This window comes from Miniopterus natalensis, chromosome 5, assembly GCF_054644295.1.
Source record: "Miniopterus natalensis isolate mMinNat1 chromosome 5, mMinNat1.hap1, whole genome shotgun sequence".
In the NCBI taxonomy this organism is placed as follows: domain Eukaryota; kingdom Metazoa; phylum Chordata; class Mammalia; order Chiroptera; family Miniopteridae; genus Miniopterus; species Miniopterus natalensis.
The window spans coordinates 89314543-89339428 of NC_142085.1; the positions used below are offsets into that span (position 1 = coordinate 89314543).

Genomic DNA, 24886 nt, shown 5'->3' on the forward strand with positions numbered 1-24886 from the left:
GCCCCCGCCTCCCGCAGGCAGGACCCCAGGATCGAACCCCGTCTGCCCCGCGCTGCTCCCGTTGGAAACGCGGCCCGCGCAGGCCTTTCTCACGGGCCTGCCTGTTTGGTTATAGGTGAAACGTAGCTTTCGCATCATCAACCTATCTTTTGAGCCGCTGGACATGAAGTAGACGCCTAGCCTCCTAAACTGAGGCGGCGCCTTCCTAATCGGGGCCGACACTGTGAGTGACCGGTGGTGGGTTCTGTTTGCTGTGGTTGTTTCTCACCCGAAGGCGCGCTTTTCCATTTTCAGATAGAGTGGAACGGGGGGAGGGGGGAGAGAGAAACATCGATCGGTTGCCTCCTGCATGCACCCCGACTGGGGCCGGGGATGGAACCTGCAACCCAGATATGTGCCCTTGATCGGGAATCGAACCCAAGACCCTTTGGAGTGGGGGCCAGCGCTCTAACCACTGCGCACACGGGTTTTTCAAGCACCCTGTTCCCACAGCACCAGGCGTATTTAAAACGGGGAGCTCACTCCCTCCCCTCAAGTTCAGGCTCTCGGAGACCCCGACCCCACCTCGCTGCCCCTGCTCCGTTTCTCCCCGTGGCCTGGCCCTGAGCGGTCCCCGTCGTCCTTACAGCAGGGACAAGAAGGATGTGTCCCTTCTCTGGTCTTTTTTTTTTTTTCCCCTGCCCCATTGATACATATTCTGCAACCACAAAATATTTCAACTCCAACTCACTTTCTGCATCAGCAGCTTCTATTCTGTTCTGTTCTCTCTATCACCAGGTTTATCCACTGTCGAGAAACAAAAGAGCTACATAGTTGGCTCACTCCCACGGTTAAGTGTATTTTAAGGAGCAAGAATAGGTTACTGTTGGAACCGCGTGTTGCCAGCCTTCCGGAGGGCGGTGGAAAACGGGGCGGGCCGAGCCTGCCTGCGCTCCCCACCCCCGCCTCCCGCGGGAAACTGTGTCCCGGGGCCCATCCAGCTCTTGACCTTCACACTCACGTGCCAACAAAAGGCGCCACTGACTAGTGGTTGGTTTGAGGATCTCTGTCCGTAAGGAACCGGTGGCAGCCCGTCACCACTCAGCACCGTCAGCCAGGATATCCTATTCCCCGTGCCCGCCGGCAGGCGTGTGCCCCGGGCCTGGCTGTCCCGTGCGCACGCAGGTCATGCCACCCGCCCCGAAGGTGTATCAGGGCGGCCGCGGTGGTCCCTTCACGGCTCTGTGAGGCTGGGCCTTTGCTAGGTCCTCCAGGGCCTGACCACCCGTCTGGATGTAGAGAGGCCCCGAGACCAGCAGGAACTGCCCGAGAAACCATCACTAAAACTGTCACCCGACGTCCAGGGGTCAGTCAGAGGCCCTCACAGCATCTACGGCAGGTCCTCCCAGCCCCCTGCACCCAGAGGGATGGGACCAACTCCAGAGAACGAGCCTTGGGGTGCGGATGCTTGGGGGGAGGGGACAGAGCTAAAAGCACGTACAAAAGCCACAGAGCCCCGGGGATGGGCCCAGCCTCTCGTTCCAAAGGGTCTCCGTCTAAGTCCCAGGGGGCCCACGGCGTGACCTGATGCGAGACGGCTCCTTCTAAACGGGCCGTGCCGGGGTTTGGAAGAACTCGAGGCCCAAGAGGACAGTCTCGATGTCACGGTCAGATCTGAGGCCGAGGTCCCCTCGGCCGTGAACTGCGCAGTGCCAGGGCGACCTCGGCCCCGTTTAGCCTGTTGTCTCTTTAGTGCGGAGGAATTCTCATCAGCTCCAGTCCGGGGCTCTGTGCTTTTGTATGTTTGTCCCCACTCCCAAAACTCCTAAAACGTTAACCGCTTGCGTCCCCTAACCGGCACGCACAGGAGGTGCCTGGACTGGCATCCGGGACTTTTTGGGAAACTGCGGAGAAATAACGAGCCCCTGGCCCTGGCCGGTGTGGCTCAGTGGGCAGAGCGTTGGCCCGCACGCCGAGGGGGTTCACGGGTTCGATTCCCGCTCAAGGACACATTCCCGGGTTGCGAGGTTTGCTCCCCGGCCCCGGTTGGGGCACATGCGGAGGCAACTGGTCGATGTGTCCCTCTCGCATCGATGTTTCTCTCGCTCTCGCTCTCTCTCCCCCCCTTTCCGCTCTCTTTGAAAAGCAATGGAAAAAAAATATCCTTTGGTGAGGATTAGCCTAAAAGGGAAGAAAAGAAAAGCAATAACGGGCCTCTCTGTGTGTTTGCCCGACTCAGTGAACTCCGGAGACGGCATCGACTACAGCCAGCAGAAGCGCGAGAACGTGGGGGACCTGATCCAGGAGACGCTGGGGGCCTTCGAGCGCTACGGGGGCGAGGAAGCCTTCATCAACATCAAGTACATGGTCCCCACCTACGAGTCCTGCCTGCTGAACTAGCGCGGGGACGGCGGGTCGCAGGGAGCCCCGGGGTCCGGGGCCCGCGCGTCCCGCCCTCGGTGGCCCCCTCCAGCTGCTGCAGCGGCGGGTCCGGGCGGGCCGCGCGCCCTGTTGGGGCGAGCCTTTCCGATACATAAATAGTGCCTGTTTCTTAGATTACAACAGTGTACTGTGCTCATTTGTCCCGGGAGGAGAATCGGCTCCTTGTGCGGCTCGCACGGAACAGGAGTCCGAGCCCAGCCTCCCGTTGTGTAGACAATAAACTGTAACTTTCATACGCGATTCAGCAACTGCTGTGCTGTGTCCGCCTGCCCCGGGGCGACGTCAGAGGCTGGAGGGGAGCCGCCGTGCCGGGCGCGACACGGGCGCTGGCGGTGGGAGACGGTCGCCCGGCGGCAGCCCCTCCCGGCAGCCGCGCTCTGCCATCCGATGACACCCGCGAACCCGGGCTCCAGTCGCAGGAGGACAGTCGCAGCCCCTCCCGAACTCCGGCTGTAGCCGCGGTTGATGCTTCCAGCCCGGAGCGCGGTGGGCGACCAGGAGGAGCGCCCGGGCCACGTGGGGAGAAAGGCGGGGATGCAGGGTTGCGGGGAAAGGAACACGGAAACATGGTTTTTAAAAAGGCTAGATTGAGCCCTGGCCGGTGTGGCCCAGTGGTTGGAGCGTCGGCCTGCACCAGGGAGAGTCATGGGTTCGATTCCAGGTCAAGGGCATGTACCTGGGTTGCGGGTACGATTCCCGCCCCGAGTCGGGGTGCGTGTGGGAGGCAACCAATCGATGTGTCCCTCACATTGGCGCTTCTCGCTCTCTCTCTCCCCCTCTCCCTTCCTCCCTCTGAAATCAATAAAGGTATATTAAGAAAAAAAAAAAAGCAGGTAGACTGAATGCTTGTCCTCCACACCAGGACCTGGCGGGCTGCTGACAGGTGTTATCCAGCAGTTGTTTAGGGTTTTCCATCGTTTCTGAAAATGACTTGTAGGCATTTTAATCATCTGATCGTAATGAACACCCCTTGCAACAAATCAAACTCTTTTCCTTCGCAACTGCCCTCAGCCCTCGCCTCCCCCCACTGCCCGGATGGGCTCTCACAGCAGGTCCCCGTAGGCCTGAGGGCAGGGTTTGGGGAAAGAAGAGCCGCTGTAGGGCCCTCCGCCCCGACGACGCCCTGCGGGCTGCCCGGCAGTGAGCTCCGGGCGCCTGGAACTTGGCCCAGAAAGCCTCCTGCAGACAGAACACTAAGTGTAGGCCTGGGACACACCGTCCCTGCCTGGAAATGCACGGCCCAGAGCATCTTGTTCTGCGGCAAAGCCCCGCTTCTGCACCGAGGGGAAGAAATGAAATGCGAACCCCACACACCGAGCACCGCAGCCTAGAGATTATCGTCACTAATTACTTAAGACAAGTTTCCAGAGGCAAACACCACCTTTGAAACTGGCTCATTACTCACCTTCCGGGACGCCTGGCTCATAGGAAATCCAGCACCCAGGTAGCTAACACGCAGTTTCCGTGGCATTTCTAGGGCAAGCGGAGATGCGTGACTGGGTAAACAAATTGGCCCCGGTGTGTAAGATTTTGAAGAGACTTAGCGAGAGGCCAACATCGACGGGTTAAGGCGGGTTTCCTCTAAGCTGTGACGTTCAGTTGCGCCCCTAAGCCCTTGCCCCGGCGTCGGCAATGTGTTCGAAGGGAACCAACGCCCACGATACTATCGGGAAGGTGGCAGCTGTTGGTGCGGGTGAAAGCTCCTGCTGGAACTTCCCACGCGGCTTTGCTGGGACTCACAGAAGCAGCCCGGCCTCTGCTCTGGGTCATGCTCACAGGACCTGCCTGGTGTAGGAGTGAGAAGACACCCCCAGCCCCCAACCCTGCCCATTTAGCCAAGAGCCCTGACCTTGGTTTGGGATTAAAACATGCGGGTTCTTGTCCCAGCTCTGTTACCTGTTGCTATGCCGCCTTGGGCAAGCTATTTAACCTCTCTGGGCCTCCGGCTTGTCAGCCGTGAACTTGAGCTGACGCCGACCTGCAGGAATGCTGGGCAGACAGAGGCGATGTGTGTACAGTCCCCGGTGTGGTTCCTATACCCTGGGCCTTTTATTTCAGAGAGAAACAGCATATAAATGATGACTGGCTTCCTCCCCTGTGAAGCCATACGCATGTGGAAAGTCTTCAGACCGTGTGGGGCGTCCTACAAGGCGATGTCGAGGTCTTTGCCATCAAGAGGTCATTTTGCAGGAAACCCGAATAACTACGCACGCAGGTGGCGCAATGTTTTCCTGAGACTTTTTAAGTAAACACATTGTTTTCTGAGCACAGAAGCAGGGGCCGCCTGCTTTGTCTCCCAGATAAAGTCTGATCAGCTCAGGGAGGGAAGTGTGGCCAGGTGGCCGACTGACCCCGGGGCGAGAGGGGCTCCTCCTGGCTGCATTTTTACAGTGAAACTTCCTCTCAAAGGGACGGAAAGGAATGAATTCAGCGAGGAAAAGGGGGAAACACCAAGCGCCCGTGTAGGAGGCAGGGGTTTTTGTCTGTTTATGACGGGCTTCTATTTACTGGAAGCCGCCATCCAGGTGTCAGCTGTCTGGGTGGGACTCTGAGCCTGGGACTCAGGAATTCCAGAGCCCAGAGCAAGTCATTGAAACTCGGTGTCCTCACCTGTGACAGCCTCTGCTCCCCAGGGTCACTGCAAAGCCCCAGGGATGGGTGTAGGGACACAGGCCTGGAGCCAGGAGTGGGGACCAGGGCTGGAGCCAGGAGTGGGCACCTGGCAGAACTGGCATTGGGGTCTCTTTCCACTGAGCAGCTGCCCTGTGATCTTAGGCAAGTTATGGGAACTGTAAAATGCAAATCCCTCACCCCAATGAGCTCAGTAATGTCTGTCTTGCAGGTTTGTTACAAGCACCGAGGACAAATGCACATGAGGAGAGGGCTCATCAGGGAGCCCAGCTGGATAAATGGAAGGAAACATGGGGGGCTGGGGGGAGTCCCTCGTGAAAGCAGCTAGCCTGGCGCCTGGAGCAGAGAAGTGCCCAGTCATTGTGTGATGCATGGCGGGGGGCTAGTTCCCACCACATCTGATGAGGTCCACATGGGCCATGGAAATGCTGAGAAAGACATCAGGCCTCTGAGAAGCCCCCCTGCCCTCCTGGGAGTCACCCCCGCGAGCACCCCGTCATCTGCGTGCTTCCCCGCCCAACACGCTGGAAGGACCGCACGCAGTTTTCATGGGCCAGCTCCGCCCGCGAAACTTCCCGCAGAAATAGGACATTCGGAAACTCTGAGAAATGGTGGCGTGCTTGAAGAACTTTTAAAACTGAAGTTTCCTTAAACAAACAAGTCCCCCTGGGGTTTGCTTAACCGAGCCCTCCGGAGAAGCTCCGGTGTGGGCTGCGGACATCTCAGGGCCCCATAATTTAGAGAAGCCGAAACCAAGTAATTTCGGGTCTATTTTCATATCCTCTACGTCTCTCACTGCCTTTAGCTATTTTGAGATGCTTATCACTGGTCCTCAGCGAGCAGAGGCTGGGGAGCTCAAAGACTGGTTTTGTTGTGAAGTTATAGACCTGGGAAAACCTGACCAGGTCTAACAAGGAGGCAGGAAGCCTCAATGCTTTTTAAACAGCTCCCTCCACGAAAGCGTCCCTTTTTTTAGAAATGTACCAGTCAACCAAAGCGCATCCAGAAGGAGACACTCCCAGATCTAAACTAAAAACGACCAAGTTTGCATCCACACCGAGACAGTTCGTGCCCACTGGTTAAATATCCAGGGCACTCACACAAGCTGCAGGTGGTCGGCAGAGCTCCACGCCAGGCAGAGGTCGCTCCGCCGGGGGCACAGTCCGGGGCTCCGCCTTCCCCACTCCTGTCCCACGGGGGTGCCCCGAGACTCACAGAACACCGTATTCCTGGAGGACCCAGAAAGAAGGGCGCTCCTAAGCTCAGCTTTTAACCCTTTGCAGTCGTTTGTCTACTCTCAGCCACCAAAGCTTTTTTACCGTTCCGGTCACATGTCTGCTCTCAGCCACCACAGCAAGGAACCGTACGAATCTTAACTCTGTTCATTCATGTATCAGTTCATAATTTCTCTTGTTTATGCTTCATAATCTTGCATGTTATGTATCACTGCTCTTTCAATGGAAATTAATTCCGACCAGTACGACACCCATGTCCAAATTTAATACGACCGCAAAGGGTTAAAATGCAATATTGGAAGTGAACTGAACTCTCTGGTTAGCCTTAGTGGTTTCTTTGTCGCCATGATGAGGTGCTCCCCACCCGTGTTCTGCGAGGGAAAGGCTCTTTGAAAGTGGCAGAGCTACCCCAGGTCCACTCTGATTATCTGTCATCACGATGTTTTAATACAAAAGAAAGTCTTGCCCAGCTGGGCTGGCTCAGTGGTTGAGCATTGATGTTTCTGTCTCCGTATCTCCCTCCCTTCTTCTGTCTCTAAAATCAATAAAAAATATTAAAAAAAAAAAAATAGAATGCACCTGCATCAGAACAGGAGGCTTGCTCAGCTCCCCACCGCTGGCCCCTGTGTGGGAGGGGAGCCCAGTACAGTCAGCACTCGCTCGACGTTTGTTGAATGAATGAATGACTGGGCCTTAGGTCACACGGCCCAGGCGGCCCTCTCCTCGCCCCAGCCTGACCGGGACGGCGCTGAACTCCTTCAGGTGGCCTGGGTCAGCGACGCTGCTGTCCTGAGGGGAGAGGAACCCTTCATCCGATGGGAGGTTCACTGAAGATGCTCAGACTTTGGTTCATCATTCTGTGTAAACAGAGCCAAAGGGGCGAATTCCAACCATCCACAGCTCTGGAAACACGGGCCCGTCCGGTTGTTCGGACAGATGGCCTCCGTGTGAGCTGTGAAGTAGAGTTGCTGGTCCTCCGGGGGGACATCCAGGACCTCAGTGAATCCAGCGAGGCCTAGGCCGGTGTGCAGGTCGCTTCCAAACACCCCATTCCCGTGGACATTCCCACTGGGGACTCGGTGCAAACGGGCTCTGATGTCCATTTAAATCCATGTTCTCAAAGAGATTAAACAGAAGCAGCCCAAGTGTCCCAAGACCACTGACCACAATTACCCTGGCGCGTCCAGCTCAGGGCTCTCAAAGTGGCCTCTGCCCAGCGGCATCACAGCACCTGGGAGCCCGGGAGGCCCCTGCTCAGACCCACGAAACACATGTTCCAGGGGCCGCACCTGTGTCCCAACAAGTTGTCCAGGGGAGTCTGATGCACTGAAAAGTTCAGGTTTCTACCTGTGTGGATCCCAGCTGCTGGGAGGGCCCAGGCAAGGCTGAAAGTCCATGGTCCCAGAGCTTGGGGTGCGGGCGGAGGGGAGGCAGTCTCCTTGGGTCCCGCTGTGAGCCCGGCCACTCGTGCTGTTTTCCATTAAATGACAAGCTCCTTTGGGGAAATTAACTTTGGTTAGCTGTTAGGATAATAGGGAACCTCTCCTTTCCTTGTCGGGAAGGTAAATACATTGTCCTGGGTCCAGAGAAGGAAGAGTTGGTACCTTAGGAAATACGGTTTCCATGCCAGTCAATGCCAACAGTAAGACCTACCATCTCTGCTTCAAGTGTTGTCAGGAAACCAAAAGGCCCAACAGTCTCACTGTTCAAAAAACATTTCCTAATAGTCCATGCAGTTGTCACCTTTATACCTGAAACTTAAAACAAAAACCCAGTCGTTGATAGTAATACATTAAGGAACTTTCTCGTCAACTGCTCAGAATTCCAACAATTAAGGTCAGTTGTCCTAAAACCGGCCCCCGGTCATCGGCCCACAGACGCTCTCTCGCTGCAGCAGGATGCCTGTGTTAGCGTCGGTCCCCGCCCCAGGTCTGAGGCTCGGGGGGTCAGCGAGAGAACCTACAGCGGGAACTGTGTCCCCATTCAGCGAGGCCTGTGTCACCCGATTCAATCCGACGCATAATGGGAGCATTCTAGAACCAGAGCGTTCAATGGCCTTTTTGTCTCCTCCCTGGTGCATCTGGGGCAGTAAACATTACATTAAAATGCAGCAAGAAAAGTGTCCCATAAAGAACTTTATTGATAAAAAGGTAAATTTTTAATAACCCTTCAGCGGGCCCCACTGAAGGGGGGGGGGCGCTGGTGTCTGAGCGGGGCTTGTGCAGTTCTCCTAGGAATTCTCCGTATTAAGGGGCATTTTCAGTGTAGAGGGAACCCAACTGCCCAGCATTCCTGAACTGTGGCAGTCTCGGCCCCAGATCTCATATATTGGGCAGGTCTTTGTTTGCTGGGGGGGGGGCATAAACGACACCCCACGAGAGAGTGATTTTTTCCGTTGTTCAGAGCCCGACAAAAATGACCCAGACAGCCCTGGCCAGCTTGCTCAGTGGTTAGAGCACCTGCCAACAGAATCCAGGGTTCCAGACTCAGTTCTAGCCAAGGGCACGTACCTCAGTTGCAGGCTCAATCCCCGCCCTGGTCGGGGCTCGTGTGGGAGGCAGCCAATCGATGTCTCTCTCTCACATCGATGTTTCTCTCTCTCTCTCTCTCCCTCTCTCCCTCTTTCCCTTCTACTCTCTGAAAAGCAATGGAAAAAACATCCTCAGGTGAAGATTTAAACAAAACAAAACAAACAAGCAAAGAAACAAAATATGTGTGTGTGTGTGTGTCTGTGTTAAAATATAAATGTTTCATTAAAAAAGAAAAAAAAATGACCCAGACCATGAAATTGATTAAAATGCTTTATTGGGAGGAAGTAGACAGAGTTTTGGACGCACTTAAATTTCTAGTAACGTCACTAGCGCAGCAGAGGCCACACAGCTGGCAAATACCACGGCATCTCGCAACAGGCCCAGCGCCCCGACCGAATGAAGCCCTTCTCCAGAGAATGACCGTCAGAATCTGCAAAGCCACTAAAACGTGGGGCGTGCCTGTGTTTCCCCAGCAGCCAGAGGGCCCCCCCAGACCCCCACCCCCGGGGGGGTGGCCTTAGCGGGCTCACGCGGGTGAAACTCGCGGCTCTGTGCGAGGGTGGGGAGCGCTCCCCACTGCTCTCGCCGAGGATCAGATGCTGCAAACAAGCCGGCCGAGACCTCGGGGTCCCTGGGACACCTCGGCTGGCATCCTCAGAACAGGGAGGGGCATGTGTGGACTGAAAAGAGAGCCATCTAATTCCAACCTAAAGAATAAAATCAAGCCCAGAGAGCAGGGGAGGCCTGGACATGGGTGAGAGATGGTGAGTCAGGATTTGGCTGGGACCCCGGTCAAGGCCGAGGTTTGAATGGCGGCTCCACCACCACTTGATGATGTTAACCTTCCAATGCAGCCTCTGAGCCTCAGTTTCCCCACTTGAAAAACGGGAGGAAAGAACACTCTGGGAGGCATCAGGAGGAGTGAATAAGGTATTTTGAGAAAATCACGTAAAACTGTTCCTGAGACATAGTGTTTTGATCGAAGGCATCCGGAACAGCTAACTATAAACATTTTATAAATACAAAACAAATACCACGGTACGAATCCATACACGGAGTCCCAGCACGCTCACCCCGGAGAGTGTGGCCATTCAGATCACAGGGGCCCAGTGTCATCTCAGTGTTGTGGGGGGTCTCATCATTGCCCCCGCACGGACGGGCCCTTGTGCTCCTGACTGGAAAAGACCAAGCCATGAAATTAAATTTTCTTTTGCACGCTTCGCACCCGGGAAGAGGCTTTCGGTGTTACTGCGGAACACCATCCAGCATTTATTTTTAGCCACAGCGAACACAGGCTCTGTTGCAGGAAACGTTTCCCCAGCAGTTCATTAGTGAGAGTGTCAGCTCGGCTCAGCTCACCCCGAAGACGGTGGCCGCCCTCCACTCGCACACGCTCCCCGGCTCCTCGCCGCCACCCCGTCTGTCTCCCGTGTTCTTGTGTCGCATTTCCCGGGAGCTCAGTCCCTCCTGGTCTTTAAGACCTGCTCCCAGGCAGTGGTTGGACAAACACTTTTTAATTGCTGGAGAGCTGCAGACATAAAGCAGGGCGAGAGGGAGCCGGCTGTAAGCACAGGGGAGGTTTGATTTGTGTATTTTCAGCTGCTTGTGAGAGTTGTAATTTTTCCCTTCAGAGCTGCTCCCTCCCGTGTCCTTGGCGTGGAGCGGGGGACTCAGCACGGGAGGCTCCCTGCAGCCAGCCTGCTCCTCCTGCAGAAATGCCCGGAGGTTCCCGGTGAGGGCGCCCCACTGACCTGCACCTGCAGGTGGGGAAGGAGGCAGGGGGCTCACGGGGCCTATGCTCATGTGGACCCTGGTGCCTTCGCCTTGTGGACGGGCCACAGCCACTCAGCTCTGCCACTGTCACCCAAGGCTGCTTCGTGGCTGGGGTCCAAGCCTTAGGTGATCTCTGATTATCTCTTTGACTCAGGCTGTGCCCCCACCCCAGAGCAGGTCCAGAAGAGCCATAAGTTACATCAAGGACAGGAAGGAACAGGACGCGTGGCCTGGAGAGTCACTGGGCACCTCGCACCTCGCAGAGGTCACTGCTAACACTCAGTGACAGGAACACTGGGAAATCGTCATTCAGAGAAGACACACCCTTGGTCTAGGGTCACCCAGGCGGTAGACAGTGATGCCCGGGGGGGTCCCATGAGTGACTAACATCACACGGGCTTCCGTGTGCCTAAGGAAGCCATGGGGACAGTGGTCAGGCTTGCTGACTGCAGAGAACAAAATCCCCCCAGAGCTGGAGGTTTGGGGGGACACCAAGGTCCCCGCCATATTTAACCTGACGCAAAGCTATCGGCTGCCCCGGGAGCTGCCGACCTGCCTTCTCACTGGAAGCTTTGGGACGGGGCAGTGACCACCAGCAGGGCCCCGTAGGGCAGGTCGCTGGGCCACAGGCAACTCAGGAGCCCCACCCACCCTAACTCTCCGTGAGTCCTTGCGGTAAAACTAAACCCGTCAGGAGCCGGCGACGAAGTAAAGAGCCATTTATCCGAAGGACAAAGCACGAAGGTGGGAAGGTGTCTGCAGGGCCACCGGCTCTCCGCGGCCCACTCCCCCCATTCGCATCCTTTCCTGGTGCCTTCACACTGTCCCTGGACACTGGTCTAACCAGGGCCTTTCTCCTGGGGTTCAGGCCAGGGGGGCACTCCCAGCTGGTTCAGGGACTTCCCATCTCCATGCCTTCCTCCCTCCGGTGGCACCGGGTCTGCTCTGGGCTGGAGCTCAGGAGGCTGACTTCAGACCTGGCTCAGCCACCAAAGAGCCGGGAGCTCTCGGCCCAGGAACTGCAGCACCCTGGGCCTCGGTTTCCCCCTCTGTTCAGTGAGGTGTGAGGACCAGCTCTTGATCTCAGAGTTCCTTCCTTGCAGGCGGCACAGCACATCCCTCCATGGGCCTCAGAAGGGGGTAAATAAAGCCCCTGCAAACTGGGCCACTCTGTGGGGGAGGCAGCTGGTCCCCCGAGATGCTGCGGCCCCTGCCTCCCTCGCTGGGCCCAAGCGTTTCCCTGGGAGGAAGCGGGACTTGGCCCAGGGTCGTGTGCCAGGGCCTGAGAACCCGCCACCCCCGAGAGGGCAACGGGAGCTTCCTGCCCAGCCACAGCCCTCCCAGGCCCCGGCCCCCGTGCCAGCGGCTGCTTTCTCCGGGGCGAGAGGGGCCGGGCTCCGCGCGTTCTCACAGCCCTCGCTGCCGGGAGGGCACTTGCCATGGCCGTCACGCAGGGGCTGCTTTGTGCTCCCTGGAGCTGCCCTTTGTCCCGCCAGCCTCCCTCCCCCCTCGAATCCGCTTTGGCAGGGTGTGCGCATACCCCAGAGGCTGCGGCCCATCCTCGGTGACCTCTTGAGGCCGGGCCCCATGCCGGGCCTGTGACACCCGGGGGCCCTCCTTTCTCCTCTTTGTCCCTGGGTTTTCCAACTTCTTTTCTCCTGTAAATCCTAAAAGGCTGGGCGCAGTTTCAGGTCCAGGTGACGTGAGACGAGGGCACCTGATTCCACAGGTACAAGGACGATAGTGCGATCCCGGCACAGGTGAGAGCCCCCTGGAAGAGGGGGCATATTTTTATATCAGGGTCCCCACCATGTGAGACAAGGGCCTGCTGCAACAGATCTCTTTGGGTTGCAAATTCATAGCCTCATAATATCCATTCGTTCATCGGCCAGCAGGCGTTGAAAATGCTGCAGAAAGTCACGCCACGAGACAGACCAATTACCGCGCGCAACGCATTGTGATCGCTCGATAATCATTCTTGGAACACTGTTTACGAGGGTGATTCTTGGATTTAAATATGTAGACAATAGCTGTTACTATGTCATATTTATTTATGTCGCCAAAATTACTACAATGTTTCTCCCAGCATATGACCTATTCTCTGCAATTTTTAAAAATAACAGTGAGTTAATAACAAAAATATAACCTGTTAATTTAATTATAAGCAAATCTTGGTTGAAAGTATTTTTAAATTAACAGGGTGTTAATTTTCACATACAACATAAGGACCGGAAATTTTGCCTGTTAAATCCAAAGTCCGTTAAATCGAGGTTCGCAAGATCAAGGGTTTACTGTATAGAAATATGGAAGTTACTTCTTTCTTTTTGGCTGGTCTCTACTTTCTAAATTTCTGCAATGTGTATGGACCACATCTGTTGGGGTTGCATTGTGCCCGCCCAAATTCATAGTCAAAGTCCTACCCCTCAGCAGCTGAGAATGTGACCTTGTTGGAAAATAGGGTCATTGCAGATGTAAATAAGCCAGGATGAGGTCATCCTGGAGCAGGGTGGGCCCTATTGCAATGTCATGGGCTCCTTATGAAAAGAGGAAATTTGGACACAGACACACACAGGGAGAGCTCCGTGTGAAAATGAAGGCGGAGATTGGAGCCATGGAACACGGAGGGATTGCCAGCAGAGCGCCCGGAAGCCAGGGAGAGGCGGGGACAGATCCGCCCCCACCGCCCCCGGACAGGAACCAGCCCTGTCAACACCCTGATCTTGGACTTCTAGCCTCCAGAACTGCGAGTCCAGACGTCACTGTGTTCTAAGGCCCTGGTTTGTAGCACTTTTTGCTGCAGGCTTACCGTGTAATAGAACATCTATAATAAATAAGTCACTTAAATTTAAAAATTAAAGTAGGACCCGGGTAGGGGGTGCCGGATACAGGGGTGTGGGCTCTCAGTCTGTCAGGAGCTGTCTCGCAGGCCGTAGGTCCCATTTTATAAACAGCTTTGATTGCGAGAACAGTCTTCCTTCCACTAAGACAGCCCAGAGCTGCCTCCCTGGCGGTGCCGCCTATTGAGCTCATGAGTCACCCCCTGTGAGTCACCCTGCTCCCCGGAGCTGTGCAGGGAAGGTCCCTCTCCTGGGGAGCCACCACCAGCAGTTCGGCCCACCTTCCTCCAGCCTCCCCTTCTCCCACCCTGTCCCAGCACGGGCGCCTTCTGGGGGCACCAAGGACACCTGGAATGGACAATGGGTCCCAGCCAATGGGGTCCCAGCGCCCGCCCCGTGAGCTCTGAGTCTATTATTATAATGAAAGGCCTCATCCTCCCGGACCGTGGCCAGAGGCTGGGCACAGAAACCTGAGCCCGTGGGGCCCAGCGGATCAGAATAACTTCCCAGAATAACCGGGCCTGCCCCTCGTGAGGGCCCTGGAAGCCGGGCCGGCCGCCGCTTCCTGTCCACACTGCCCAGGGTGAGGCCAGCCTGTCTCCCACACTGAGATGCAGCGAGCGGGACAATCGGAGGAAGTGTGGGCTTTCTCCACGCAGCGGGCGGAGCGGAACCTGCTTATCAAAGTGACAAGATTTACTCAGTTGCTACAAATGTCCAAAGACTTCCTTTCCCAAAAGAAAAGCCTGGAGGAAGGTCGTGTCCTTCAGCCACCGCCAGGGAGCCCAGGGCTCCATCTGCTTCGCTGCAGGCAAATCCATCAGGACAACCCCCAGCCGCAGCTCTTAGAACCAGGCCGTGGAGGGAGCACCCATCATTCACGGGGCCGGGAGGAGGGAGACAAAACCCCCCTCCGGCCACGTGCAGTCCACGTGCAGGGGGAAGCCAGAGGGCCCGGGGCACGTCCTGTCCCACCTGGGAGGAAGGGAAGAGGGTGGGAAAGGTAATCAAGAGGGGGGCGGGTAGAAAGGGGAGATTCATGGGTGTCTGCGGAGGGAGAGGGAGGAAGGGCCAGGGCCTCTCAGCACCAGCCCTTGAGCCCAAGCCCCACACGCCCCAGATGGTCCTCCCTGCCCTTGGGCTCCCTCCAGCCCTACAGTCCCACCCCGAGGCCTCCTCTGTATCCCGCCCCTCAGGGTAGAAGACATATTCTGGCCGGTTGAAGGAGGCTGCCCATCCCCCTGGGTCTGAGCAGCCCCACATGGTCCCAGGCCCTTGCCCAGGCCACTCGCCCGACCTGCCTTGTCTTCTCCTCTCCCAGTGGCCAGGCAGAGCCTCCCGCCAGCCCTGCTCAGCGCAGGCCTCTGCCCCCAGCTCCCCGGGCCCTTCCTTTCGGGTGTGGTTGACTTGCATGCCACACTCCTGACCAGCGTCCAGGTGAGCAGAGGGCACCGCAGAGCTGGGCACAACTGAGGCAGCCGCATCCCAGCCAGACCATCGACTGTGACAAGAGTAGAGGGGGCGCCCCTTCAACCTGCATTGGGCGACTGGACCCTGAGACACTTAACCCACAGCCCCACTGGGGGGAAAGCCGGTCCCCCACGCACGAGGCTCATGGAAGTGATGTCTAAACACGCAGCTGGGCAGAGGGCCCCGCTCTCCTCCTGGCTTTGAAGATAGGGGCATGGCATAGTTTCCCCTCCACCAGCTGGGGAAGAGGCTGCCGGGGGGTGGGGGGAGGCGGGAATAGATTTACGGAGATGACTGGGGAGCCTGAGGCCAGCCTCTCCGTTTCCATGGCGGTGCCATCAGAATAGCACTGTCCCTCCTGCAGGACCCACGGCCTCAGAAACAGGGCCTTTTCCCACAGAGAAGTACATGGGAGGAGGCCGGCCTTTTTCAAGAGACCTGTGCGGCCGCTCTTGACAGTCTGCACTCCGGAGGGGCTCCCTGGGTTTCCTGATCCAAAAAGCCCAGAACCAGGCCTGACACATGAAGGACACATAACGGGCATGAATGCATTGACTCCGTTCGCGTCCACGGGAGGCAAAGGAAAGTCAAGCTAAACTTCCACACAGGTTCAGGATCCTGCTCAACAGGACAGAGTGACTGGCCTCGGCCTGCGAGGCTGAAGTCTGTTTGCCCCACGTGCTCTTGAGGAGGGGCCCTCGACCTGTGTCTGCCTACCGGTGAGGTGGTGCCCGAGCCCACTGGGTCCTCTCTCGGGCACGGCTCTCGGTGCAACACCCAAAGACCCCCATTTGCTCTAACACTTAGGCCCCCTGCTTCCCTCTCCCGCGGCCTGGCACGTCTGAGCAGTGGGCTCGGGCATGGGAATGACAACATCCAGTCAGCAACGTCCTCTAAACACCAGCGGCAGGTTCCCAGGGCACCTGGGTAACTCAGACACACGTCCAGGGTTTCTGTGTGCTTCCATCTATTGATCAGTTAATTGATCAGTCAGTATCTACTGAGTGCCTTCCGCAGGGATCCTTCACCTGGGGGGGAGCTCAGCTCCACTTGGTCATCTAATGAAAACTGTGAATGGCTGCACTTACGTGCATCAGTGACGAGAACAGAGAAGATGCAATTAAAAGTTCCTGGAGAGCCCTGGTCGGTGTGGCTCAGTGGTTAGAGCGTTGGCCTGTGCACCAAAGGGTCAAGCCTTCGATTCCCGGTCAAGGGCATGCACCTGGTTTCAGGTTCCCTCCCCGCCCCTGGTCAGGCACCTGTGGGAGGCAGCCGGTCAGTGTGTCTCTCTCACATCGATGTTTCTCTCTCTCTCCCCCTCCCCCTCCCTTCCTTCTGATACTTTCCCAATTAATTTTTCCTTCTATGACGGAAAAATCCAGCTGTCTTGAGATACAATAGAGAATACTTTGGCAGATTAAAAGGTAGGCATTCCTATAGTGATGTGAACCTGAGTGTCAGGAAAGCAAGTGCAGATCTTGAGGACTACGTTTTCCTTAGAGAGACACAGACACGTGCTCGCGGTGTTTCCAAATCAAGTCAGGAAGCTCCCCAGAGAGAACAGAGCTCACCTATGTCTTCACTGACGCCCTCGACTGGCTTTTTATATTCTAATATAGGTCAACAGAAAAGAAATCTTGAGGAGATGTAGATTCATAACAGGTAATATGGAGAAATTAAGATAATTAGTAATATGTATTTTAATATTTTATTAATAAAACAATATACAGATGATCATATCCCAACCCTTTACCCATATAAAATGAATTACGTTTCCTTAGAGCTTCCCTTCATCTGCATCCATATGTATTTATATATATTATTTTTTAAATACTGTTGACAGTTGATTAATACATTGTATCCTGCTTGATCTTATTCCATACATGCCCTATTTTGCGTATACTCTGCCGTCTTCAGTGCCGTGTAATGTGCTGTAGAGTTCACATTCTTGGACAAAGTAACCATCACCACATTAATGTTATTAAAATACCCTACTGACGTGCCTCATCGTAAGCACAGCTTTCTCTTCATTTGAATTATTCCAGCCCCAGGAACAGAATTATGGGGTCAAAGTGTAGCCCTCACGGTTCTTTCAGGCTTCCCCCGAAACGGTCAGGCCGGGCGGTGCCGCCGGGGCCGCCCCTCGCGGCGCTGGGCGCTCGCCGTCCTTCCGCTTCGTTGCCGTGCATTTGGCGGCAGAGCAGACGCGGGGTTTCTCTAATACCCTTTGACCCCGTCCCCCGACTCTACCTCCACTTCCGGAAACTGTGAGCCCTTGACCACGTCTCGGGGATTCGTCCGGGCCCGGAGGTTCGCGCGGGCCCCTTACGTGTTTGCACGTTGACCCCGCCATTTATTACGTGTCCTCAGTGCCACCACCACACCTTTGCTCACCGTTGTTGCCACACGCCAAGCTCGTTATAACCACCCTCTGAGGCGGCACTTTCCTTGGGGTGTAGTGGAGAAAATACTCTTTTTTTAGTTGAAAGTAGGGTTGAGGCTCCACCACGCACGTATTTTGGTCCACATCGTGAGGCCGGAGAGTGTCAGCCCGACTCCGGATGGTCCCCACGGCCCAGCAGCCACTCCGAAGGGTCTGCACAGCTTCTTCCATCGCGGCGTCCCCGTAACCTGGCTCCCGTGGCACAGAGGTTGCTGATTCCACGTCCTCATTTACGTCCGTGCTGCTTTACATTTCTGTTCATCTGTAATCATGGTGACCCTAAGTACACATTTGTAGATTTTACTAGACACGGGTATTTGAATAAGCGCAGGACCAGTCCCAGTCTCACTTTACGGAGGGATGTTGACACCCTGGGCATCGCTGGAGGGAGGCTGTCGCCGGACGTGGGGGTCTTTTTGTTACAGTTTCGAATTAGAGGGACTTTTCTTCCATAACTCAAGCCTACCCATCCTCATTTTATTTATTTACTTTATTTTTATTTTTTGAATTTTCACCAGAGGATATTTTTTCCATTGCTTTTCCGAAAGGGAGGGAGGGAGGGACGGAGGGAGGGAGGGAGGGAGGGAGGGAGGGAGGGAGGGAGGGAGGGAGGGAGGGAGGGAGGGAAAAAACATCGATATGAGAGCAACACACATTGACTGGTTGCCTCCTGCATGTGCCCAGACCAGGGCAGGGGATCGAGCCTGCAACCCAGGTACATGCCCTTGACTGGAATCGAACCCAAGACCCTTCCGTTTGCAGGCCGACGAGCAACACTGGCCAGGGCTGCCGAGCTTCATTTTAAAACTAGTGTAAGTAACACCATTGTCCAGGCGGAAGGAGGAAATAGGGGCCTTAAAGCAGCTGTGCTTTGGAGAGAGTGGAAGCTCATTCACCGAGTGTGGAGACCGCATGGCTCTCCCGGTGGGTGTGCCCGGCCCCCACTGCCAGAGCCAGACGTGAGCAGCCAGGCCGTGAGATCGACGGTGACACGGCCCTGCGGGCAGCCCTGCGATCACCAGTGTTGAGAGGATGCGTTCGCAAGCCCCTCCGTGGCCCCGTGCCTTGTCTGCTGTTTCCCTCAGGTCCATTTCAGACATAAACCCGAGCCTTCGGAGCCGTCGCATCTAATTCCAGACAGGCCCGGCCCCCGTGGCCCAGGACCCGTCCTGGTGTCTGCCCGCACTTCACCGCCAGCCGGGCTCTCACTGGAGCTCTGTTCTGCCGCCTGGAGCTGGCAGCTCACCCCGGCCCCCGGCTATGAGAACCTCAGCTCCTGCCACATCTCCGAGGTGACAGGAATTCCTGAGCCGCTCGGGCTGTCGCTTTGGGATACAGACCCTTTGCTGTCCAAACGCTGCTGCTGCTTTGTCATCCTGAGCAGCTCTGGGGACGGGGGCTCGTCAAAGAACCAGTTCCTGCAATTGTCCCGAACCCAGGCGGCGGGTTCCTGACGAGAGGCTCCCGCTCTCCCGCTGCTGGAGGAGGCGGCAGGGACACAGACGCTGCCTCGGTCCTGCTGGTCCCCCCACGGCCCCTGCAGCCTCTGGAGCCCGGCTCGCACAGCGGCCCGGTTTGTTTCCTGCTGGAACTCGAGCCAGAGCCTGCCTTTCCGCCCCAACCCCCGCTTCCCCAGAGCACGGGCCCTGCTGGCCTCCGGCCTCACGGGCTCCCCTCGGCTCTGTCACCGCTGCGTGCGTCTCCCTGGCCGTCCACAGCGGCCATCCCCACTGCCGGTCTGGGTGACTCCCTGTGGGGCACTTGTGGGTCGAGCTCCAGGCGGTTTGCTGTCTGCCTCCCTGGTCCTGCAGGTTTGGTCTCACCTGCTGTGGGCCTCAGGAGAAGATTCTCCTTTTCGGCCCATAGTTTATCCTGTGGCTGTTGAGATCCTCAGCACATCCAATACATGGAAAGAGTAACCTCTGGGTTTATCAGTGGTGAATCAGTTTTTAGGAATGAGTGAAACAGGCTGTATCGGTTTCCCAGGGCCACCAGGGCCACCAAAGCAAAGACCCACAGACTGGGGCTTGGACAACAAGAGAAACCTACTCTCTGCCAGGTCTGGAGGCCCCACGTCTGGAATCAGGGCGTGACCGGGCTGCAGTCGCCCCGAGGCCTGTCCAGGAGGGTCTGCCCTTGGCTCCTCTAGCTTCCGGAGGCCCCCAATGTTCCTTGGCTTGTGGCCCCGTCACTCCAGTCTCTGCCTCCAAGGTCAGAGGCCTTCCGTGTGTCTCCGTGTTCTTCTCTTCTCACAAGGACCTCAGTCTCATTGGTTAGGGCCCCTCTAATGAGCTCATTCCACTTGGTGACATCTGCAGAAACCCTTTTCCCAAATAAGGTCACACTCACAGGTGCTGGTGGTTAGGACTTCAACGTATCTTTATGGGGGGCACGACTGCACCCCTCACACAGGCAAAGTCTGTCTTTGGCCTCCTTCCCCAGCCTCACTGGACCCCCTTCTTTTCCCCCATCGCCATTCCCTGCTCCCCACTCCATTCAAACCCCACACGGGCAGGAGGCGGGGGGAGAGCGGCTCGTGCTGAGGCGGGATTCCGAGTCCTGCTCTCACAGTGACCGAGCTGCAGGCATCCGTGAGGCAGGACTGAGGAGGGCGGACTTGGGGGCCACTGAGGCACTCGCTTGGTTTGTAGTCAGGGAAGCCTATGCTCGTGCTGCTCCCCAGATCCACCACCCCCCCCGGGTCTGGCTGAGTTTGCCTCTCCCAACGCTCCTCAGCACCCACGGGCCGCTGCTCACCACTTGAGGGCGAAATGAATGTTCGGGGCGAGCACACCTGCGAATGGGAAGCGCGCGGGCTCCTGAAGACCACAGGGGCGGCTGTGAGGAAGCAGACCCCCACTAAAAGCCCAGGGGCCATGTTCGTTTAGAGAGTGGGGACCACTTCCCTGCGCCTACCTATAGACGGGGACCCTGCAGGCCAGGACCGGCCTGAAAATCGAATTGCTCTCTGACCTCTGTCCCCTGCTCAGGATTAAAATTGAAGCCTGCTGGTTCCCACTCTAGGCTCAAAATGCTGGTGGTTAGAGGGGAAGCTGGGACCGCTCACAAGCACGCTGTTTGGAAAGTATTTATAGTTGGAAGATGTAGTATCTGAGATATTTTGGAATCAGCCATCTCTTCTAAAATTACACGTATATCCTGTTTTTAAAATATGCTGCATCAAAATTCAAATTCAAACTAGATAGAGCAGTTATCCAGTGAACAAGTAAGTTTGGGTGCCTCCTTCAGAGGTTTACTTCTAAAAAGAGCCGCCCGGTATCCTCACAGGACCAACTCTTCTGGCCTCTCTTCAAAGACACGTCACTCAAACAACTTGTTAGGACACAGGCTCCATGCGGTGACATACACAGTGACACCTGCATAGGAGGCTATCAGGTTTATAAACTGAAACACACCGATGTGTGGAATAAAAGAAATTCTTTACTTTTCCTCATTAATCACCCACCATCCATCAGACATAGAAAGAAACATCCGATAACTAAAGATAAACTGTACCTTGGCATTCAACCCTCTGGGCAGTCCCCTGGCCCCTGGCCCCCAGCGGACCTGGCTCCCCTGGCACAATCCTCCCCCTCTGGGCCCACCCGCCAGGAGTCCTGGTGGCTCCAGCCCAGGCCTCTGATGGTCCCAGCCCCCAGGACAGGGCGAGGCACAGTGAATCAGCTCGAGTGCCCTTGGCTGCCCCAGCCGCATGCTTGGGTCTCAGCAACGTGTTAAACATATCACATCAAAACATCCCTAAAAATAAGGACTGATCTCAGGAGGCTGGCGACTGAGAGCTCGAGGGGAGGGCAGAAACAGAGCAAACCCCGGGGAGTTTTCCCCCGAAAAATGCAGTGATAAACAAATGGTGCCCTCCAACTTCCGAAATACCCTGAAATGCTTACTTTCCAGTTAAAATTATACAACAGAAAACTTTTTCAAAATTTCTTTCCTCTGATTTGAACTCAGCACAAGGGTGTCCCTTCTCCCAGGCCACACACTGTCCTCCTCTGCCCGGTCCCTCCCCTCCCGGCCTGCCTCCCACACCCTCAGCTGACGGCCCCTGCGGGTTTGGACGGTCACCAGAGCTGCTCCCGGCTCCCGGCGAGCCAGCTCGGCGGTTATCTTCCAAACCGTTCTCACAGACGCCCTCCAATGAGCGCAAAGAGCAGCCAGAAGCCCAGCGGAGAGCGAAGGCCCCGTGGCAGTGACAGGCCTGGGCCCAGAGGCCTGTGCGCTGATCCCTGATCCGGGCCAGCGCGGGGAGAGGCTGCCAGGGGGCAAAGGCCCGGGCATCCTGGCGCGCCAGGCTCAGGATGATTTTATTTCGTGAATGTTAACACACTGGAAGGAAACTCGTAACACAACCAAGTGGCTATGAGCTCAGAAGCTTTGCGGGAGATCTTCTCGGAGGGCTCGCTAACGTGGTCCTTTAATGGAACCCTCCCAAATCCCAATCCCTCCCTGGAGCTATAAATAGGCCGATAAGCCCTCGACGGGGAAGCAGTCCTCACCTCCGGCCGCAGGCCCAGGGGCTCCGCCTGCAAAGACCGTGGAGGGCGGGCAGGAGGGCAGGAGGGCAGGAGGACCGTGGGCCGGTTCTGGGGACTGCGTTTCTGGCATTAACGCCCAGGAGCAGGGCAGGGCTGGCCCTGCACCCAGGAGAGGTTTCTTGGAGAGCTTTGAGGCACATCCCATCACCAAACACCGTGGAGCTGCCTCCCTGCTCTGCCATTAACCTGGGAAAATTCCATAAACTAACCCGACCGTGAGCATAAGCGCTGCCCACCCCGCCCTGTTCCCCAAGCCCGAGGCCTAAAATATCCAGGCAACACTTGCCCAGTGACTCAGGGTGAACTTCCCCAGCTCCGCCCTCCTGCCTATAGCCCTGCTTGTGTGACCCTCCTGAAATACATGAACTGGGGGGAGATTCCTCGGGATATTTCTGGGAGACAGCTGCCTGTGGTTCTAGCCGAGGAATGCGTAGCACTGGCCCAGGGCTGGGCGGGGAGCTGGGGCTGGGGCAGGTGGGGGGGAGGTGGGGGGGGCCCCAGCAGGTGCTGCCTCGCAGAGGCCCCTTGAGCAGGGGAGGGAGGAGTGAAGGAGAAAGGACCCGATTCTCATCTGCTCTGAGGGAGGGGCTCGGGCGCACCCCATCCGGTCGGACACCTCCGAGACATGATTTCAGGTCCTCAAGGAGGAACTCCGCTTCCCCAGGGGTCAGCCATTCACACGACAACGTGGGGGGCTGCGGACAACCGGAGAGCCCCGGAATCCGCGCCGAATCTTGCGCCGAATCCGTGGAAGCAGCACCCGAACCGCAGTCAGACGTGGACCTCCCCTCGGGGCCCGTCTTCCCGAGACTGTTCCCACTTCACCCAGAAATATTCTACATGGGAAAAGGGGGGGGACCTCTGGTCAGACAAGATTGGGAAAGACTACATACTGAGTAAAGTTCTTTCTTGGATTCTATAGAACACATTAGCGTATTAAAACCGCCAAAAACTCCTGCAATTTAAAAAAAAGCCTGTTTAAGTTTATGTGACCCACCATTTCCAAAGTGTATTTGTTAAAAGAGAACACTTTTTGGCCTGTGCAGTAGACAGAACAATGCCCTACACCCCCCAACCAAAGATGTCACATCCTAACCCCCCGAACCCATCACTGTTTGCCTCACTCGGCAAAGGGGCTTTGCTGATCCGATTAGGAGCCTTGGATGAGATTATTCTGGATTCTCCAGGTGGGCCGAATCCAATCACCAGGATCTTTATAAGGGGGGGGGTCAAAGTCAGAGGGAGGTGGGACCGCAGAGCAGAAGTTGGAGTGACCCCGTTTGAAGACAGAGAAGGAATCTAGGTCCCTGGTGACCTTTGAGCCACCGCACCATCTCTGGACTGTTCCTTGTCACAGGAGAAAAACAAACGTCTCCTTACTTGAATTAGTGTAGCTCTCAGCCAGAAACAAGTTCCCTCCCTGCCTCCATCCCCTGGGAGACACTGATGATGTAGGAACACATTTTTGGATGTCACAACTGGGGAGGGTCCTACTGGTACTAGTAGGTCCTACTGGTCCAGGCCAGGGGTGCAGCCCCTCCTGCCCCCCAAGGGGTTATTCCGCCCCCAAACATCCACAGGTCCGAGGGCCGAGAAACCCTGGTTAAAGTCACAGATTTTTGCTACATGAAATCCAACTGATAGAAGGAAGTACAGCAGAGCCCAAGAGAGCCCAGGGCCAGGAGCCTGAAGCCGTTGGGAACTCGGTTGATTTCCTCGGGGGCCCCCGCCTCCCGCTTCCCTCTGTGGCCTGTCTGTGCCTCTCCCAGTTGACCGAGGCTCCTTGCTTCTCTGCAAGGACACAGCCGAGTGTGACACTGCACCCTCTCCCCAATCCACGTGCCCTAACTTCCAGCTGCTGGTAGGAGCGGACTTGTGTCTGGGAATCCAAATTTCTGGTTTCTTGGAATAAAAAAATTCCATCCGCCCCAAATAAAGAATTTCGGTCAGGTTCCAAATCAGCTCTGCTCAGAGGAAGCAAGTTGTGTCTATAAAACAAGGGAGCTGGGTCCCCCACTCCGGGAGCAGAGGGAGTGAACAGAGAAGGGAGTGTCCTGAAAATGGGGTCACTGATCGGGAAGATGCAATGGGTGTTCCCTTCATGGGGGGGACACATTTTCTCAACTGTGTCTCCTTCCCAGCCGCCAGCACAGAGCTTTGCACACAGAAAGCGCTCAGTGAACAGGTGAGTGGCTCAGATGACAGGAGTAGCAGCTGCTCGGTGACTGAGGACCCAGTCACTATGCTGTTTACTGAGGGGGCCCAGGACACCTCTGGGTGGTCAGGAAAGAACCTTCTCCCCACAGATACATGAAAGATTAAAAGTAAGGGCCCTCCACCCACACCTACTCCAAGTGTATTTACTAAACTTTTCTCGGAGTCCCCAGAATTCTTTATGCCTGCAGTGTATTTATGGTCTTTTCATATTAACTTCAGGACCCATTGCTTTCCATTTAAACGTTCTTCACCTGGAAATGTATCCTTGTTTGAATAAAAAAATATCGAGCATATTATTTGAAAACAGCTAATACACTGTTTAAAAATAAACGTGTCCTCAGACTCAGTATCTTTTGGACACTGGGGAAATCCCTCTTCAAGCAGCCCCCCGCCCCCACCCCAGCTCCCCTCTTCCGACCGACCGGTCCTTCCCCGCAGCCCCCTGGGGCCAGGGCGCTTCCCTTTGCCCCCTGAGGTCACCCTCACACCACCCTCCTAACCGTCTGCATTCTGTCCAGTTGTCAGGGTCCTGCTGCTGAACTGGACGCTCGGCCTGATAAACTCCCCCAAACACAGGGTTTCTAGCTGGGTAAAGGTCCCTCCCCCGTCCCCCGACCCCAGCCTGGAGGAGGGTTTCTGTCTCGGCGGGAGCCTTCCAAGGGCACAGTGTAATGACTGAGCGGTGGCGGGAGTGTCATTCACGGAACAGGTCAGTGGGGGAGATCATCTTGGTGGAGGGCCTTTCCCAGGACCCGCCACACCTCAGGACATC

General features: G+C 56.2%; 1 protein-coding gene across 1 annotated transcript in view; it reads left to right on the forward strand.

Annotated features, from left to right (window-relative positions):
- Positions 1 to 2656, forward strand: part of PACRG (parkin coregulated) — a 285139-nt gene extending 282483 nt beyond the window's left edge. The window contains exon 5 of the mRNA XM_087817736.1: positions 2219 to 2656. Coding sequence (XP_087673862.1) covers positions 2219 to 2379 — 161 coding nt within the window. The 3' untranslated portion in view covers positions 2380 to 2656. The remainder of the gene's footprint in view (positions 1 to 2218) is intronic.
- The last annotated feature ends 22230 nt before the right edge of the window (positions 2657 to 24886 follow it).